Genomic DNA, 20,525 nt, shown 5'->3' with positions numbered 1-20,525 from the left:
GTATCAGAATTTTATATCATGTTTCCATATTTTTATTTTTATATCCATGTAAATATTAACATTAGTTGATTTTTAAATATTAGTTGATTGTAAAATAAATATTAGATAGTATTTATAATCATAATAATTAATAGAAAATTTTAAAATGCTTTTTTATTTTTTCTTTTATACAAAAACACTTTATGCGACATTTTATGAACCGAAATCATAAAATCTTTCATCACATATATGAAATCTCATATAAAAGATTAAACTTCAAATTTCATTTTTATTCATTAAAATAATATTTACATGTATATTTTAAAAATAAAAAATCATAGAGAAAAAAGATTGAAAACATAATATTCATATATAAAATAAAAAAAATTTAAATATATATTATTTAACTTAAACTAGAAATATTCTAAATACTCTGAAGTAGACTAAACAGACTGAGTGAGAGCGTGTTTATAAATATATAAACTTTACCTGACTGAGTGTAAGGGTAATATCGTCATTTCGCAGTTTAGCTAGCATATTAGTAGTGACTGCCAAAATATAATCTCCTGTCATTGTCACCTAAAAATTAAGTAAAAAATTTTTAAGATATTTTAAGACATTTGAGTAAAATTAAACTTCGCCTCATAAAAAATAAAAATTCTATAAAGAAAGTCCAAATTTAAAAAAAAATTTTTCTAAACATTTATCTTGTTAATGTTATAAATAATTAATTATTAAAATTTTATATACTATATATAAATTTTATATATTATTTATTATATTATTTATTTTTCAATGAAAATAAGATTCAATATTTTTCAAATAAACAAATTTTCTAAAAATGTTCAATATAAATCTATAATGAAGTTGGAAAAATATTATTTTATTATTATTTTATTATTTATTATATTATATATTATAGTCAAGAAAAAAGCAGAAAGCAGAAAGTAAATTTGATGCATTATATTTTAATTTTAATTTAATTTTTTTGTTTATAAATGAAATATATATACAAAAAATTAAGCAATAATTATAATAAATATAATAAAAATATTAATTCTTGTAAATTTAATTTTTAATAATTATAATAATATATTGTAAAAGTGATAATAAAGTTTAAATGATAATAAATATTTTAAAAATTTTTTCTGTTTTTTCTCTTCAAAATATATTATATATCTTCACATACATACATATAAATAAATACATATAAATACATACATATGAATAGGGAAGGAGAGAAAAGAGAGAGAAAAGAGGGAAGAAGAGAGAAGAAGTCTAAAAATTTGTAATAATTATATTTTCATTATAAAAAGTATAATTGAAGTGATTTCTGTCATTTAAATTCCATTTTAATAAATTAAGTGATAAGTTAAATCATTATTATTATTAATAATAAATTGTAAATAATAAATTCTAATTTTAATTTAATTATGGATTTTAACAATAAAACTATATATAATTAATGAACGCGTTTTTTTTCATCGAATATCTTTCGAAATAAAGATTGAGAAGTTGAAGTGGAAACATTCGATTCAAAAAATGTACGCTTTCATAATATTTTTTTTCTTTATATCTTTTTTAAACAAAGATTAATTGAATTAATAAATTTATTACGATAATAATCTTTGCACTCATTTGATTTTATTAAAAAAAACTTGGTATATTACTTGATTATCAAAGCTAATTAGCAAGAGGAGGCTACTTTCTTTTATTCATTTTATATACCCAATTTGGCGATTAAGGTAAAAGCGTATACAGAAAGCGTAAAATAGACGAATATAGCAAGAAACTTTTCAAAGTCTGAAAGTAATTTTCATTATGATATACTTAGAAAAAGTAGAAAAATAATAAATACATCTAGCACATCATGTTATATATATGTAATATAAATTGTTACATTATAATAATATATAAAATAAAAAAATTGAATTCTTTATTTTTTTCATTTAGTACATTTCTTTTTAATTCAAATACTTTATATTTCATATCAATTGATTTACATAAGTACGATAATTTTATCAATTATTTCTTATTTAAATTTATTTTCATTAATATTTTTTATTATGTTTTACATTAAATTATAATACAAAAGAATACATTTTATTAAAATTAATTATATTAATTAATTAATATTCAATGGAATGCTGAATTCAGTTCAACAAAAATTACTTCAAAAAACAAAAATTTTATTCAAAATTTATTTTGAAATTCTGAAACTTAGAATCTATCTAATCTTCTCCAATATCCAATGGCTTATTCTGAGGCTTCAATTTTTTTTATACCATTATATTATATTATATTATATAATAGAACTGTTACTTCTAAAATGAATACTGTGTATTCAAAACGATTTCAAATGCTCTTTATATATTTCTCTTATTCAAAGAAATAAAAATGAGTTATACAAATACTATGAGATAATTGCAAGATAAATCTATAAAGAAATTAATAAAAAAAATATAAAAATTCAAATATTGTCGATTACTCAAAAATATATAATATAACAAAAGAAAGATCAAAGTTAATATAATGACATTAAAATACTGTTTGAAAATTAAATATTAAAACTAGATTTTCCAAAACAATAATAATTCAAATAATATATATTTCTAATAAATAAATGTGAAAAACAATAAATTATTGTTATTATATAACAATAAATTGGAAAAATATGGAATTATTCTATTAGAGTAATGCAATTATCTAATAAAAATTCTATAGAAAATATATGATCCATTCATTATAAAACACAAACTTAAAAAAGAGATGATACATTATATTTGAGAATATAAAAATTACTATATTGAAATATTAATACAAAGTGATTATGATTATTAAGTAAGAGCATAATCTATTCATCCTATTCATATTAAATTTATTTAATTTATTTATTAAATTTCCTATTTATTAAATTTATTTAATAAATTTATTAAATTTATTAAATCTATTTATTAAATTTATTAAATCTATTTATTAAATTTCTTAAATTTATTAAGATTTTTTTTTAAAATATAATTAATTTATGTAGAAATATAATTAGAATACTTTTATGTGGCAAATTGTAAGTATTTTATTAATAAAATTTTTCTTTTAAATTTTATTTTACTTCGAAAAAATTTTATTTTACTTAAGTATTTTATTTTACTTCGATAAAATTTTATTTTACTTAAAAAAAAAACGATAAAAATAATTGATCTCTACGAAAATTAATAAATCTTAAATTAATCTAAAATTAATAAAATTAATAAAATTACTAATATTAATATTAAGTATATAATAATGTAAACTTTTATTTATTTTAAGATGACACAAATCTGCTTTTCATGAACATAGTATTATTTAGCATTGTTATAAAATATTTACAAAAATAAAATTTATAATATTTAAGCACAATATTCATTGGCGTGGATATTTTCATCAAAATTTTAGTATTTATATTATTTTTCACAAGAATATCTCAATTCTTTAATAAATTGTAATACTAAAAATATAAATAAAAATTAAAAAAAAAAGAATATTAAACTTGTAATGAATAGAGAAATTACAATTTAAATTATTTTCTATATATATATTCATATTTAAATTAAACAAATGAGATCAACAAGTTATTTATATCGTTTTTTTATTTTATATTTCTAGAAAATCATCGCAATACAAATAAGAACCAGAATAAGTTGCAAATATTAAGTTATCGAATAATAGAATTATCGCCGACATCGGCGTCTTCCTTGTATTTAATTTAGATATATATGTTTGTGGAATATTTTCCACTTAAATATATATATTTATATGGTTATTTCAGATGATAAACTGGTAAAAAAAAATCATCGATGAATATATTGTATACAAGTTACAATATCCTGAATTTTTCTTAATGATTTTTAACAGTAATAAATGTCATTTTATTTTCAAATATCGCTATATCTTATATTCTGAACACGTTGAACTACTAATTTTACTGATTATTAGTAACAGTGAGATTTCCATGATTTCTTAGTTAGTCAGTATATTGTTTTTATTTCATTTATTTATTTTGCTATTAAATATAGCAATAAGATTAATACAATATATATCAATGATATTTAAATAATTTATTTAAATTTTCTTGTATAATGACGATTATATTATATGTACGCATTTTACTAAAAAAATTTTGAAGTATTATTAAAAGAAAGAAAAAATTGAATAAAAAAAACAATAATGCGAATTGAATGAAATATTAGGTTATTTCATGAGTAAATCAAATTTTTTTTGAGATAATTGATTATAAGAATTTATAATATTGGAACTTTTATAAAAAAGTAATAAAAAAAATTTAATAAAAGATATTTTTTTCAGAATAATAATAAATAGACTGCAAATGTTTATGTACAATAAATATAAAAAGTAATACTTACGCATAAAAAATATGTATACATGAAAAACTAGTCTTGATATTAAATAAATATTAAATATTAATACAATATTAATTATATATTACATAAAGTATTAAATATAATATTGAAGATTAAAAATTATTAATAATAATAATAATATTTTATAATTATTATTATGTATCATATATTATTAATATGTATAAGTGATAAGTATTTTTTTTAAATTCGATGACGTTTATTGATATTTATCATCATCAATAAAAATTAATTTATATTAATTTAATTTATATGCCAAAAACTTCTACGTTTCACGATTAATGAATGTATATTTAATTGATTTATATTATAAATTTAATGATAAATATTTAATTTCTTTATTAATGAATTTTATACCATCTTTAATCTAACTCTCTCTTAATGATATTCTATTTTTTTGAATTTTCAATATTTTTTAAATATTGAAAGCTTTTCACAAATTGAATTATTGAAAATCAAAATGTAAATTAACATTCATCATGTCATAAAAATTCAAAAATATAGTTTAACGTGCTCTATTAATCAGCATTAACTACATATTATGATATCGATATCGACGCTACATAATTATGATATATAATTATGATATAAAAGTTTATCGATAAACAAAATAAATTTGATGAAAAGAATATACATTTATATACATAATATACATTTGTATATTTTAACTATTTTAAATATAACACAATACATGTATATAGAGAAAATAATATATACATAAATAATATCATTTCGAAACATGTTTCCTTTCTTTATTTTGGAGTGTTTCTGATATATTTTGATATATGTAAATACGATAAATAAATGAATTATAAAAAAGGATCATAAATATATATTAAATAATTACATATTAAAAAATATGGAAGAAGAATTTTTAACAAGGATAGAAAAATATATATTATTTGAAGAAAACAATTGAATGAAAACCGATTTAGAAACACAACTTTTTAAAGTTAACTATTGATAAGAATACCGATTACTATGCTCTTTTTTACATTTTTACATTTTAATGAAATGTATCATTATTAACTTAAATAAATTTTTTTTAATAAAATAGATTTTTTTAAATATAAATTTTAATGAATTTTATTTCTCTAAATTGAAAATATTTTAAATTTTTAAAATTGAAAAAAAAGTTTTAATTAAATGATACACGATTTGTTGTGAGTTTTCTTCAATAGTTGTCAAAAAATTTAAGAATCGACAAAATATAAACTAATAAAAATAGAAATAAAGAAATTCTGTATTTCACAAAATAAAAAATATATAAAAAAAAATATATATATAAATATAAAAAATATATATATAAATATAAAATATATATATATATATATATTTTATATTTATATATATATATATATATATATATATATATATATATATATATATATAAAGAAACTAGTTAATAAAAAACTTTTAAATTATATAGAAATATAATTATTTAAATAATTTAAATGACTTTATTTTAAATTATATGAATTCAATAATTAAAACTTTTGAATTTATAATTTTGTTTCCATATATATTTCTTTTTTCATATCTGTATTTAAACAATTTTTTATGAATTTTCATTAATATGTCTTTTGAAAATAATTGTTTATTTAACTAATTAATGATTACAATTCGATTACAAAATTTGTTTTTTTTTTTTAGTAATTTTAATAATTTTAATCATTAGTTTTTTGTCATTAAAATTCAATATTATTCAATATATGTATTAAATATAAAATCTAACAATTTATTTATTCATTATTATTTATAATTATAGTAAATTATAAGATTATAGATCTTTAATTATTTAGAGATTTTTAATTATAATACTTAGAATATAATATTTAGAACATCAAATTCGAGAAATTAGAATTAAAAATAATAATTTTTCCAATATAGTGACTTAATTTTGAATTTCTTCTATTATTTTTGATACACAATTTGATATTTTTGATATTTAGAATTTTTTTAATATTTTATGTATGAAAAAAATTATTATCGATATAAAAAAATAATAAAATGTAACATACACGTCAAAAACTAAATAGAAGAAGTGAAATAATTAGAAGTAAAACTCATTTAGCTTAATAAAAACTTGAAAAACTTTTTTTTTTAATATACAATAATTAATACATTTAATAATATTTTATATTAATGAATAATGCTAATATTACTAGTATATCAAATTTAAAATTTAATATCTCAATATATATAAAATTTATAAATAATCTCTTAAACATTTTATATTATTAATATCAATAATAAAAAATATAAATTTTGATTTAAAAATTTAAAAATAATTTTCGTAGAGGATTTTAAAATAATTTTTAGAACTATTATAGAAATAAATATACGAATTGTATTTAATTCTTAATAGTTTATAATTTTTATTCAAATTACTTTCCATATATATATATATATATATATATATATATATATATATATATATATATTATTCATTATTATTCGAGATATTGTCACATTTTCAAATAAATCATTTTATTTGCATCTCAAATATATATAAAATAAATATGTATAATAGAATATGAATATATGCATTATGTAAAAAAAAAAAATTACAAAATATATATTTTTGAAATTCTTCAATCACAATTCATATTTTTGTCTTAGATTTATTATTTTACTATTTTTTATAAAAATATTTCATAAACATTTCTATAAACATTAGTCCTTTAGTAATGAAAGAACTTAGAATTTTAAAAAATATAAACATATTATGATTATTTATTAGATATATTATATTAGATATATATTTATTTTTTTAATATTATTTGTGTGTTATTTTAATATTAATTGCTATTTGCAATAAATTTAAAGATTATTGAAGTAAAAGTAGATATATATTAATTCATTTATATTATTTTATATTAATTAATTCATTTGAGTAGATGATTTTTTTAAAATTATTTTATTATTTGATTCTCAAATCAAATATTTTTATATTTATTTTTTATTTGAATAATTTATTTAATTATTTTTCAATTTTATTATTTATGTTCAATCTATCTGTTTCTATAAAGAAATTATTTTTATTTCCTAATTTTACAAGTAATAATTTGTCTGATCTATTTATTAATAGTAGATATTTATTTTCTTAATGAAACATTTAAAGCCAAACTTGAGAATAAATAGTTACATTGTAAAAATTCTTACTTTCAATGTTTAAAATAATAATTTATTATAATCAGAATAAAAATTTAAATAGATAAGTTAGTCGTTTAAATAGATAAGAATATAAAACTTTTCTTTTTTATTAATTAATAACGTTTGTAATTATTTAAATTATTAAATATACAAAAATATGATATAAAAAATAAATTTTACATTTACAAAAACAAAATATTCTTTTTTCAGAAATTTTAATTTTAATTATTTATCTTTCTTTTATTTTATTTTATTTTAAATTATTTTTTTCAAGTACTTCTAAGAACATTTAAATATAGTTAATTTCTTTTTTTATAATTTTTTTTAAGATTTCCAATATGATTTTACATGATCTCAATTTATATAGCACAATTTAAAAATTAAAATAATTTAAAATTATTTTTATATAATATATATTTTAGTACTTTAAAATACTTTAAAATTACTTAATTTCAAAATTAATTAATATTTTAAAATGATACTTATTTTTAAAATTTCTATTCATATTTAATTTCTAAAATATTTTTTATATTTATCATTGATATATATATTGAATTTTAGAAAACATTAAATATTTTAATTATTGAAAATTAGTACTTAAAGGAAGCGTTTCTTTATAATATAGGAAATAGGAAATATTTAAGTGATAAAAGTGATGATGATGTAATTCTAATCCCATACAAAAGAATGTGATCTATCAAAATTATAAAAAAAAATATATTTTTAATATTTATAAATACAATTAATAATAATAAATTTTTTATTCAATTTCCATATTTTTATTATTTTTTTTATAATATTAATTTACATAAACAACTAATATTATAATATTTATATCAATAAAGTAAAATAAACATATCAATATACTATATATCTATTTGAGCTTTTCAAATTTTTATTGTATTAATGACATATTACTTTTTTTAAAATATATATCTACATATTTTTAATAAATATTTAAAATAAAAATTTTCTGTTAAAAAATTAAATAGAATTTTATTCAATGATTTCCATATATCTGATTGAAAATAATTGATTATATTTTTTTACATCTATAATTATTTTTCTATTTTTTTCATATATACTATATTTTTTTTATTTCAATTTTAATTTAAATAATTTTTTTTGAAACGATTATTAAAAATGATTATTTAATTGTCAATTAATATCTTAAAATTATTGTAAAAATTAATATCAAGTAAAATTTATAAAATAAAATAATTGTTATTATTATACTAAAAAATTTTATAATAATAAATTAAATTTGATTTGCAGAAAGATAATACTAGACAATATAATTGATAAATATTGAAAAAAAATTATTTTCTTTAGTTATAATTTGTAAACATAATCAAAATTCGCAAAAAATCAAAGATTATGAGTTAATATTGCTTGAGCAATTGCTATTACTTGTTAAGATCCTTATGAAGAAGATAATGCTATGGGATATTTTTTCTGATAATATATAGACATATTTCGCTACTAATTTATTTTAATAATATCATCTAATCTAGTAATTTTAATTATGTAGTTTTTAATTTCTCATGAGATTGTAATCTTTCGGCCTATTTGCGTGTTTTATATATTTAAAATATATCTAAATTTTTACAATTTATTTGTCTATGTCAGTTCTTGTTATATCTATTGGATTGGTTATCACCGAAATCTATTGTTAACTATTCGTTGCGAAATTTTTATGTCGCTTAATTTTCTAAAAAATTGCGGAAATTTTTGAATATAAGTTTACATACATTAAAATTAATATTTTTTTTACTTATCATTTAATTTTTTCAAAAGAATTCTTAATACAAAAAGTTCCTTAATTCTACTACCTAATTTTTTCGAAACGAGAAAATATTTATTTAATAAATTCTTCATTAATTCTTCATTAATCAATAAATTTTTTCAATACGATGGAATATCAATTTTTATTTATTTAAAAATCTCTAGCAGATCTGCATCTAATGACAGTGAAGATTCACGGCCCTCTTATATTGTAGATTTCCTAGATCCTATATAGTATGTTTTGGATATATCTAAAGATTGAATTGCGTGAATGAAATATGTCGTCTGTAATGAAATATTTACAAGATTCATTATTTTGAACCAATGACAAAGATATTCCTGAAATGTTCAATCTTTAATCTTTGAAAGTTTCATTGTTGGCAATTTTATTTGCGGTAAAATTATTGCGGGAAACAATCGATTTTAATAATGAAAGAAGATTTCTTTTTATTTATAAACATGTGTATGCATTTTGCATTAAATTTTATAAGATAATTGCATTAAATTATGTATTTTCAAAATTATAATGATAATCTGCGTATAATAATTTTAGTTCAACGTCTATGACAATTCTTATTCTACGCATTATTTATCATAGGGACGTACATCTTATATCATTTTTTCTGCCAGAATTGATTGCCAGACTCTACAAAGAATTTCTTAAATTTTGTCAGCAATTTTTTGATTAAGCAATGTACTAACTAATATTTTCAATTGAGCTTCCATTTCTGTTAACGTAAAAAATAGAAATTCGCTTACGGAATTATATAAAAAAATAGAAATTATATAAAAGAAAGATCGATTATGTTGAAAGTTAACTGCCGTCATATTATCTCGTAAGATATCGCTTAAACTTATTATATTGTATTGAATGTTGCTGAATCAAAAGTTTAATATAGTTTTCCATGCTGATAGCTGCGTTAACTTTTCTTTAAGATCGAATCAGAAATATATTGTATCTGAGCGAAATGATAATATAGGAAGGATATAAGGATTCCTAATTGCTTTTCATCATTACTCACTGTAATATTACTGAATATTTGCTTCTATTTGATTGTGTCCGGCTGAATTCGGCTCGAAGAATCAAATCAAGGTCAAGTATGATTTTGATACTGCATAAAAATATTTCAACTGAATATTATTGATCAAAGGATTTTCCAGATTGTGAGATTATACAATTGTTCATATTGAACTTTAAGTGAGCTTAATGATGATTGATTTTAATTATTTTGTGATTGATGACTGATTGAATTCTCACTGATTTCTAACTGATATCTAACTGACTTATAATTTTTAATTTTTAATTAATTGCGATCTGAGTGATTTCTGCGACGATTAAATAATATCTGATTATTAAGTGAATGTGGTATGCACAAATTTTAATTTATCGATTTTAATCGAAATTCTGTGAGATTTCATTACGATTTGATCCGAATTGAATACAATCTGATTGATTTTCGTAGCTTCCGGCCAAATTTTCATTTCTCGAAATTGTTGAATTTTAATTTTCATTCCAATAATTATTTTTGGAGAAAATGCAATTAAAATGAGAAAAAGAAACAATAATCGTATTGGAAGATGTTTTTTCATCAATTCTTATGAGATCAAGGATCAGGATTCTTCCAATAATTTCTCTGATGCTTGATTGCAAGATGTGCAAATATGAAGAAAAATATAAGGGAATTGTATCCATTCGTAAATTAGTACTAAAAATCTAAATTGTTTTAAATTTAAACTTTTAAAAATGCTAAAGCTATTGAAAAATAAAATTCAAGTTATTTTGCTTTATAAATTAATCTCGATTTTTGTCAATTAATTTTAACATTAATAAAAAATGATTTAGATATTGTTCTTTAATAGCAGTTTCTTCAATATATATATAAACTATCATTATAAGATTAATCGTTTGTTTATATCATTCGATTTATAATATATAAAATTTAATACAGAAAAAATTTTTATTCTATTATTCAAAAATTCTATTATCCGAATACATTTGTTTTCGTATTATCATATCTAATAGTGCGATAATCTAAAAATAAAAAAAAATAAAGAGATTTTATTATTATAAGGTTTTACTATTATATTCGAAATAAAGTATAATTAAATTTTTTATAAAAAAATAATATTTTTTGTAATGTAAAGGTAATGAATTTTACATTATAATACAAAATATTACATTAATATAATGAATTTTTTTAGGAGAGAGGGATTGATTATGAATTCTAATTATGAATTTGAAACGGATATAATTAAATCGAATTGTGTGATGCTGAATTTTAACATTTCAGAAATTAAATTATTATTTGTAGATGTACTAAAATGAAAATGAAATATTTAATAAAAATTGTTCTTTCTAACTTTATAAGTATATACTTTATTAGTTTTTTAATTTATTTTAATATATTTAACATAGAATATCAATTATTCGAAATTTATTTAATTTAAATAATCGATTATTTAAATACATAAATTAATATATCAATATTTTAGAATATGTATCTTGTTGTTATCTAAATGATTAATTTATTTTTTCTAATATTTTTCTTTTATTAAATATTCTTTTACATAATAAATCTATATTTTAAAATTATTTAATTTTCGTTTGTTCTATATTATATTGATGAATTTAATTCTTTCAAATCGATTATCAGATTTGTTTCCTAATTAGATTAAATAATTAAGTAATAATAATTTTTCTGGTTCCTCTCACATTTTTAAACTTACAATAATTAAACTTAACAATACTATTAAAAATCTGTTATTTTTGAGAATTTATTTGATATTTGATTTATTTTTAATAATATTTTTATTTAATTTTTTAAATTTTTATTTATTAATAAGAAATTGAAATCTTTGATATTTCTATACAATATTATAATTTTACTCTTAAAATTAGAGACTTGAGAAATTTATACACTGAATAATATAAAACATAAAATGTGATAAATGTGATTAATTCACGCACGAGATTTTTTTCTAATCCTATAGGTAAGATTAAATAACTTGAATGTATCCTTAGACTTAGATTTTTTTCTATTAAAACTAAACTTTTCTTAGCGCAAGAAGATCTTATCAAAGTAATTTCAATTATTAAATTTTGCTCATCACTAGTAAAAGCAGAATGGACAGAATAAATAAACAAGGACTCATAGTTTTAACATATCACGAATTTTCAATAAAAAGATAAGAACTTTATACGGATATTCAAATTTTATATATTATACATTATTTTTTAATTAATTTAAATAAATGTTACTTTGTAAATATAATAAATTCGTAAATAAACATTTTTATTATTTTGTAAATAATTGGCGTTACAAAATTTGTAAAAATTAAAAAATCTGATTATCAATTTAACTCGGATATCCAATCGTGTGAACTTAACAATAATTGATAAGCAATAATTATTTTACTTATTGTAAAATTATTATTATATTTATTATTATAAAATATTATTTAAAATATTTTTCACAGCAAATAATAATAATGATAAAATTAAGATAACAAAATCAGCTAAAACATTATATATATATATATATATATATATATATATATATATATATACACATATATATATAATCGAATATTTATTACAAAAACATGTCTGATAAATTAATTGATAAATTGATTGTTAAAAGCCATTATATTTTTAATTTTTAAAAATTAATCGGTATTAATATTATATTACAATTTTTAATTAAAATATTTTATTTAATATTTTTTTTATTTTTTATTATTTTGCTATATTTAATTTTCATGTATCTTTTATCTTTTAAGTAAAATTAAAAAATTCTATAGATAGAAAAACAGTCAAATTTACTTATCCTAAAAAGAAAAGTAAAATAGTTAAATAATAAATTGATAAAGAAGATTAAATTATAAACTATGTTACATAAGAGAAACTATAAAAAGTGAGAATGTTTTTTAAATAGTTTAAATATTAATGGTATCAATTATGGCCTCATTGTTCGCATGTAATTCAGTGATAATATTATACGTATATATGTAAATACATATGCAATATTTCTTCCAATTAGTATTCCGTTAATATACTGATATTACACAATTCATTAGTCAGGTGTTGTTTCCAATCCTGGTCAAGAGACTTTCGTGACCATTTGACGGCTTTCCATTTCTGTGTAACTTGTTAATTATTCATCTTCAAGGCCGTCATACTTTTCAAACCTCTAGGCAAAGTTTTACCGATCATATGTTTATATGATATATATATTTCATGTTTGATTGTTTTTCTAATTATTTTCTATTTTTGATTGTGGGATGAAATTTAAAAATTTTTACTAAAATAGAGAAAAATAAATAACTTTGAATTCCTAATTTTTTTTTGTAGATATATTCTTTTTAATAGATTTAATAATAAAAAAATTGGTAATTACTTACAAAGAAGTTTTTCAATTCTAATTTATTTAATTTATATAAATAGATATGATATAGAAGGCAGAAAGTCTGAATAATATACACTTCACGCAACATAGAAGGATTGTTGTTAAAAAATTATTAAATTAGCAAAAAGAAAATATTTATTCCATTTTTGCTTTATATAATAAATATTTTAAAATGAAATTATATATATAATTGTATATACAATATATGAATTTGCATGGAATTACAATAATAATTTAACAATAATAGAGTAATAGATATGATTAAATTAATTAAAATTATTTTAATTAGATTATGATTTTTCGAATTCATAATTGAATTATATATGTATATTTAATATATTGCTAGAATATAATTATTCTAATCAAAATAAAATTTATAATTAAGTTTATTTAAAAATAAATTAAAAAAATATGATAAAATATAATTTCATAAATATAAAAATCAATGCATTATTAATGCTGAATAAGAAATAAATGAATATAATTCTTGTTACTATATTATTAGTCTGAAATATTTGTTCTTCTTTTACTATACTTTAATAAAATTTATCTATTTAATAAAATAAAATGATAGTAACTACTTTAACCGTAAAAAAATTTTCATTTCTTATTGCTTAACAACTCCAAGAATCTATTATTCATATAACAAATAATAAATTATGGAAATATTTTAATCTGAAGCAATATAATCAAAACATATTTGAATTTTATTTTTGCTTTTCAAAGTTTTATTTGTTTCTTATTAGTATTAATTAATTCAATAAAGCAAATTTAGCAATTTCTCTAAATTTTAAAAAAAGAAGTTAAAATCTTTTTTTCATATTCATGATAAAAAGAATTAAAAAATTTCTGATTATTTATCAGATATATGACTATTTAAATATTGTTCAGAAAATATACATCGATGTATCAATATCATATGTAAGAAAGATATCAGAAAAAAAAGAGTAATAAGAAAAGGTAAGTAATAAGAAAAGGTAAAGTAAATATTTCTTTTTGAATATTTAATGAGCATACACTATATTTAATTAAACACAAATATATGTGTACTAATTATATATTGGGTTGGCAACTAAGTAATTGCGGATTTCACTCATAGATGGGTTCAGTTGAATTTTTAGGTTTGCTGGCATAGTCCAAATGTAAAACACATTTTGTTATTTGATAGTTGGCAATTCAGCTGTCAAATAAAAAAAGTTTTTTGATCGGTTGCGAAGTTTTCGTTTGGCGTTCGTTGAAAAATGGAAAATCAAAAGGAACATTATCGTCATATTTTGCTTTTTTATTTTCGCAAAGGGAAAAACGCATCGCAAGCTCACAAAAAGTTATGTGCTGTTTATGGCGACGAAGCCTTAAAAGAACGGCAGTGTCAAAATTGGTTTGACAAATTTCGTTCTGCTGATTTTTCACTCAAAGACGAAAAACGCTCTGGTCGTCCAGTTGAAGTTGATGACGACCTAATCAAAGCAATAATCGATTCGGATCCTCACACTACAACTCGTGAGATTGCAGAGAAACTTCATGTATCACATATATGCATTGAAAACCACTTAAAACAACTTGGCTATGTTCAAAAACTCGATACATGGATTCCTCATGAACTGAAAGAAAAGCAACGCATTAACAGTTGCGATTTGCTAAAGAAACGTAATGAAAATGATCCATTTTTAAAACGACTGATAACTGGCGATGAAAAATGGGTTGTTTACAACAATATCAAGCGGAAAAGATCGTGGAGCAGGCCACGTGAACCAGCTCAAACAACATCAAAAACTGGTATTCATCAAAAGAAGGTTTTGTTATCAGTTTGGTGGGATTACAAAGGAATTGTCTATTTTGAACTCTTACCACCCAACCGAACGATCAATTCTGTTGTCTACATTGAACAACTAACGAAATTAAACAATGCAGTTGAAGAAAAGCGGCCCGAATTGACAAATCGAAAAAGTGTTGTATTCCATCATGACAATGCAAGGCCACACACATCTTTGGTCACTCGACAAAAATTATTGGAGCTTGGTTGGGATTTGCCACATCCACCATATAGTCCTGATCTTGCACCATCTGATTACTTTTTGTTTCGATCTTTACAAAACTCCTTGAATGGTAAAAATTTCAATAATGATGATGATATCAAATCGTACTGATTCAGTTTTTTGCTAATAAAAACCAGAAGTTTTATGAACATGGGATTATGATGCTGCCTGAAAGATCGGCAAACTCATTGATCAAAATGGGCAACACATTACAGAATAAAGTTATTTAGTTCCATAAAAAAATTGTCTTTGATTTTCTAAAAAAAATCCGCAATTACTTAGTTGCCAACCCAATACATTCAAAATACATATGAAACTTATATACATATATTTATATACATATATACTTATATACATATATATATAAGATATAAGTTCGATCATGTAATCTTCAAGAGATTCTTCTAATGCTTCAAATCTATAAAGGTATAAATCCATAAAAAAAAATTTTAATGCTTGTAAAGAGTATTTGAAATATTTTCAAATATCAAGAAAAAAAAATCTTTAGCTTTTAAAAATCTTTTCTATATTTCTATATACAATAAAAAATATAGAAATATTTATAGAATATAAAAAAATTGAGAAAAATTACTTAATAATTATGAAAATAAAGACTTTATTTTTAAAAGTAAATTTAAATAATTATTATATGATCTTTTATTATGAAGATATAATGCTTTAAATAATCGACAATAAAATCGACAAATTTTTCAATAATAAAAAAAACTGAGAATTCCTTTAATTTTATATGATGATATATTTTTTTTATTTTATTATAAATTTATTAAATATCTAAATATTTTTATAACGCAAAAATTATTATGATTTCTTTTTAATATTATTTTATTATTTATATTATTATATTATATATTTTATTATACTTCTTTATATTAAATTAATTAAATAAGTTGCATATATTTGTAAAATATAATAAATATTATCGAAAAATTAAATTAAATCCAATTGAATTTACTTCTTTTATAATTAATGAAAATATAAATAATTAAACTAATTAATATACGTTATAATAAGTATAAACATACATTAATATCTGATTATATTATACGCAATTTATATATTTCGTGAAATTTAGATTTTTCAAAGATTAAAACAATATGAACAACAATATAAAATCAACGATCATTATGAATGTAATAGTGTGATATAAACTTCTATGAGATGAGTGTCTCACAAATGATCATACTGTAGAGGGAATTCTACATAAAAGATAAATCGAAAATATTTTAAATATAAGTGAAATTAGTTAATTTCAAATTGGATATGAATAAATTATTGATAGATTATTATTTTGCATATGAAAATAAAAAAAAATATGGAATAAAATTAAATTGTTTAATTCCTTATTTTTATGAAAATCAAGATTAAATATATAATTAATGAATTCTATTATTAATTTAATAATAATAATGAAATATATAATAAATATTAATTTATTTTTTTAAATATTTTATTCAATAAAAGATCGAAATCATATTGAATTTTTTATATTCATATTTCTGAATTTATATAATATATTTTTGAATTTATATTGTTATATTTAATTTTCAAGCAAATTCAATAAACTCCATGTCCTTGAAATAATTTTTAATTTAAAAATCTAAAAATGGAATTAATAAAACAAAATGATATCGTGATAAATTATTTTATTTGTGCCAAATTAGTTATTATACATTTATTAATGTAATTAATTGTTATATGTTTTGTGATTTTCTCTCTTTTTGTATATTTTCAGTAGACCAAGATGAGACTTCAATAAAATCGTTTTAGTATGTTGATTGTAAATAAAATATCGGAGCGAGTGATGTTAGTTAAATATAAATAATCTGATATTAATTCTTTATAAGGAAATCATTTGATTCTTTTCTTCTTCCGAAAATGTTTTTTTCTATATTAAATTCCATTGAAATGAGTTTACAATTCTATATTCTAAATTTTTTCAATTTTTGTAAAAGCACATTTATAAAATGTATATCTTTAATATTATTATTTCATTAATTTATAAAATATTTCTGATTGAATAAATTTTGATTAATAAATAAATTTAATAAATGAATTTTTGTTTTAATATATTAATTATATTAGTTATTAATTATATTAATATAATAATTATTATATATTTCATTATGATAGGAATTCATCGAATTCACTTAAGTCATTGGATAAAATTAATAAATTATAACTGACAAAAATGATTAATTTTTTAAAATTATAATTTATTTACATTATACAGAATATATATTAGATTTTCACATTCATATATCAAGTGTTTAATTTTTCATATCATTTATTACTGCTTTAATCTATATAAAAGTTTTTGGAAAAGACTTGATTTTTATTTTTTATTGAGAATAGTTCAGATTGTTCTATATAGATTTTTTTTAAATCATCTTTAAAATAAGTTAATAAAAACGATATATATATATATATATATATATATATATATATATATATATTATTTTCGATTAAGTTAAAATTGCTTGCATTATCTCGAATCTTACTCCTGAGACAAATATTTCCTTATAATTTAAATATTTTTTCGAATTATTATATTTGTCTTGTTCTATATTTATCTCTAGATCCATATATATTATTATTATTATTTTGTTTTTTATTTATTTATTTTATTTTAGCTATTTAGTTATTTATTTAATAAAAAGCCTTTTTAAGGCTTGAAATTTTCATATTTTATTCTTCTTTTATTCTCTCTATTAGTGATTCGTATTCTGCATTTATGCAGAATATATTTACTACAAATTACATAATCAAAATTGTTTGTCATTTCTATATTCAATTTTATTTAGACTTAATGAATTCTTAAGTTTCATTTGAAATAATTTCGATGATCTTCCAGATTTTTCTTATTTTTCTTAGTCTTTTAAATTTTTTTACTAATCTCTCATTTTGATATTATCTTCTTGTTTTTCTTTTTTTTCTTTAAGACTATTTTATCATTATTTTATATTTTGTATTATATATTATTATTTCTTTTAGGCAGAAAATCTATAGTTTCTTTTTTATTTCTTTTAACGAATACTTAGAAATACCGAAACTTCTAACTTTTTTATGAAGAGTACATTTTACCTTTTTACCTTATTATTTGTAGAAGATTTATATGTCTTGAATTCATTTCAATATTTAATCATTATATATGATTTATAAAAATTTTGATTAAAATTTTTCTATTCAACATTTTTTCTCTAATGCTATATATAATGCTATGGCTTTATATATAAATGTTTTCATAAATCCTACATGTGCTTTTCTTTTATTATATGCCTTTATTAAATTAAATTGCTTAATACAGAGATTGAACGCCTATTTTAACTTAGTTATTTATTAATTTAGTTTACAATATTCAAGTAACTCTTTAATTATAATATTATGCATCTTACTATTTCTATTAAAGTTTTATTTATTTGTTCAGCTACGCCGTTTTATTCAGGAATATGTTTCATATGTAATTATCTCCTATTACTATATGTCTCAAATATTTCTTTAAATTTTTATGAAATATATTTTTTTGTTGGATCTAATTTTTCTTGTTTTCTAATTTTTTTTTTTAATTTTATAATTTTTAAATGTACTTCGAGTGCTTCGAACCTATTTTTTTAGCATTTTATATATATTTAATGACATCGTCAATAAAAATGTTGATCAATTATCTTTAGATTTCTTCTAATACTTAATTTAATACTAAATTAATTTAATATCGTCTATGCTTTCGTATTACATAGATTATTTGATAGCTGTATACACAATATTGATATATTGATTAATTTTGATAAATTTACTATTTTTATACATATGATATGTATTGTTTAAGCATACTTGTTTAAGTAGTAATTAAAATTATTTATCATTGGCTTAATTAACGTAATTATATTCATTGTTTTCTTTTTTTGGTGATTCGATTGCTTGTTTTTCAATCAAATATATTCAATCAAATCAAATATATGATTTATATTCTTTTTTACCATATATTGCATTTTTGTATATTAGAATTTTTATTATAGTTACTATATGTGTTTACATTATTTTTTATTTCTTATTAAAAATATATCATTTTTAATTTCGTCTTGTGTATTTATATTTTGATCTTCGAATCTAGTTTTTATTAATTTTACTTTTAGAGAAAAATAGAAAATAAAAAATCTGTTATTAATAAATTATTTTTAAATAATATAGTTGTACAAAAATTTCAAAAAAAATGGTATAATAGCATAATTACATAATTTAACAGAGATTTATTAATATCTATTTTTTTTAATTTTTCTGTTATATTCATGAATTTACTTATGCTCTTCTATTTGCACATTTGCTTTCTTCATGTAACTATTAATTTATAAAGAATATATTTTCTGATGGGATTTTTTAACTCATAAATATTTCTTTTATAATATTTCATTAAATATTTCTTTTGCTATTTTTAACATATTGTATTTTTTATATTTGTTACTCATTTGATTTTTACTAATTTTTTAAGAATGCTTTTTTATTTCTAGAATGCTAATTACTTCTACTTTAATAGTACATCCATTAATATATGATTATAAATCGTTATATTATAAATTGTATTAATAGGTTTTTAATTTTCAGCATAATTTTCAATATTTAATTTTTCGATTGTATAAAAAATACCGAGATATAAAAAAATAACATCCTAAAAAATAACATTGTAGATTAATGTTTATATTGTTATTAAGATTAATATTGTGTCATCTGAGTTC

At 18.2% G+C, this 20,525-nt stretch overlaps 1 protein-coding gene across 1 annotated transcript in view; it reads right to left on the bottom strand.

The window, feature by feature from the left end:
• The window catches only part of LOC412735 (decaprenyl-diphosphate synthase subunit 1), a 166,445-nt gene that overhangs the window by 2,685 nt on the left and 143,235 nt on the right, over nt 1–20,525 (bottom strand). Inside the window, exon 5 of the mRNA XM_026444326.1 lies at nt 469–558. Coding sequence (XP_026300111.1) covers nt 469–558 — 90 coding nt within the window. The remainder of the gene's footprint in view (nt 1–468; nt 559–20,525) is intronic.

The sequence above is a fragment of the Apis mellifera genome, linkage group LG12 (genome assembly GCF_003254395.2).
Source record: "Apis mellifera strain DH4 linkage group LG12, Amel_HAv3.1, whole genome shotgun sequence".
Taxonomy (NCBI): domain Eukaryota; kingdom Metazoa; phylum Arthropoda; class Insecta; order Hymenoptera; family Apidae; genus Apis; species Apis mellifera.
This window is presented reverse-complemented; position numbering and strand designations above follow the sequence as displayed.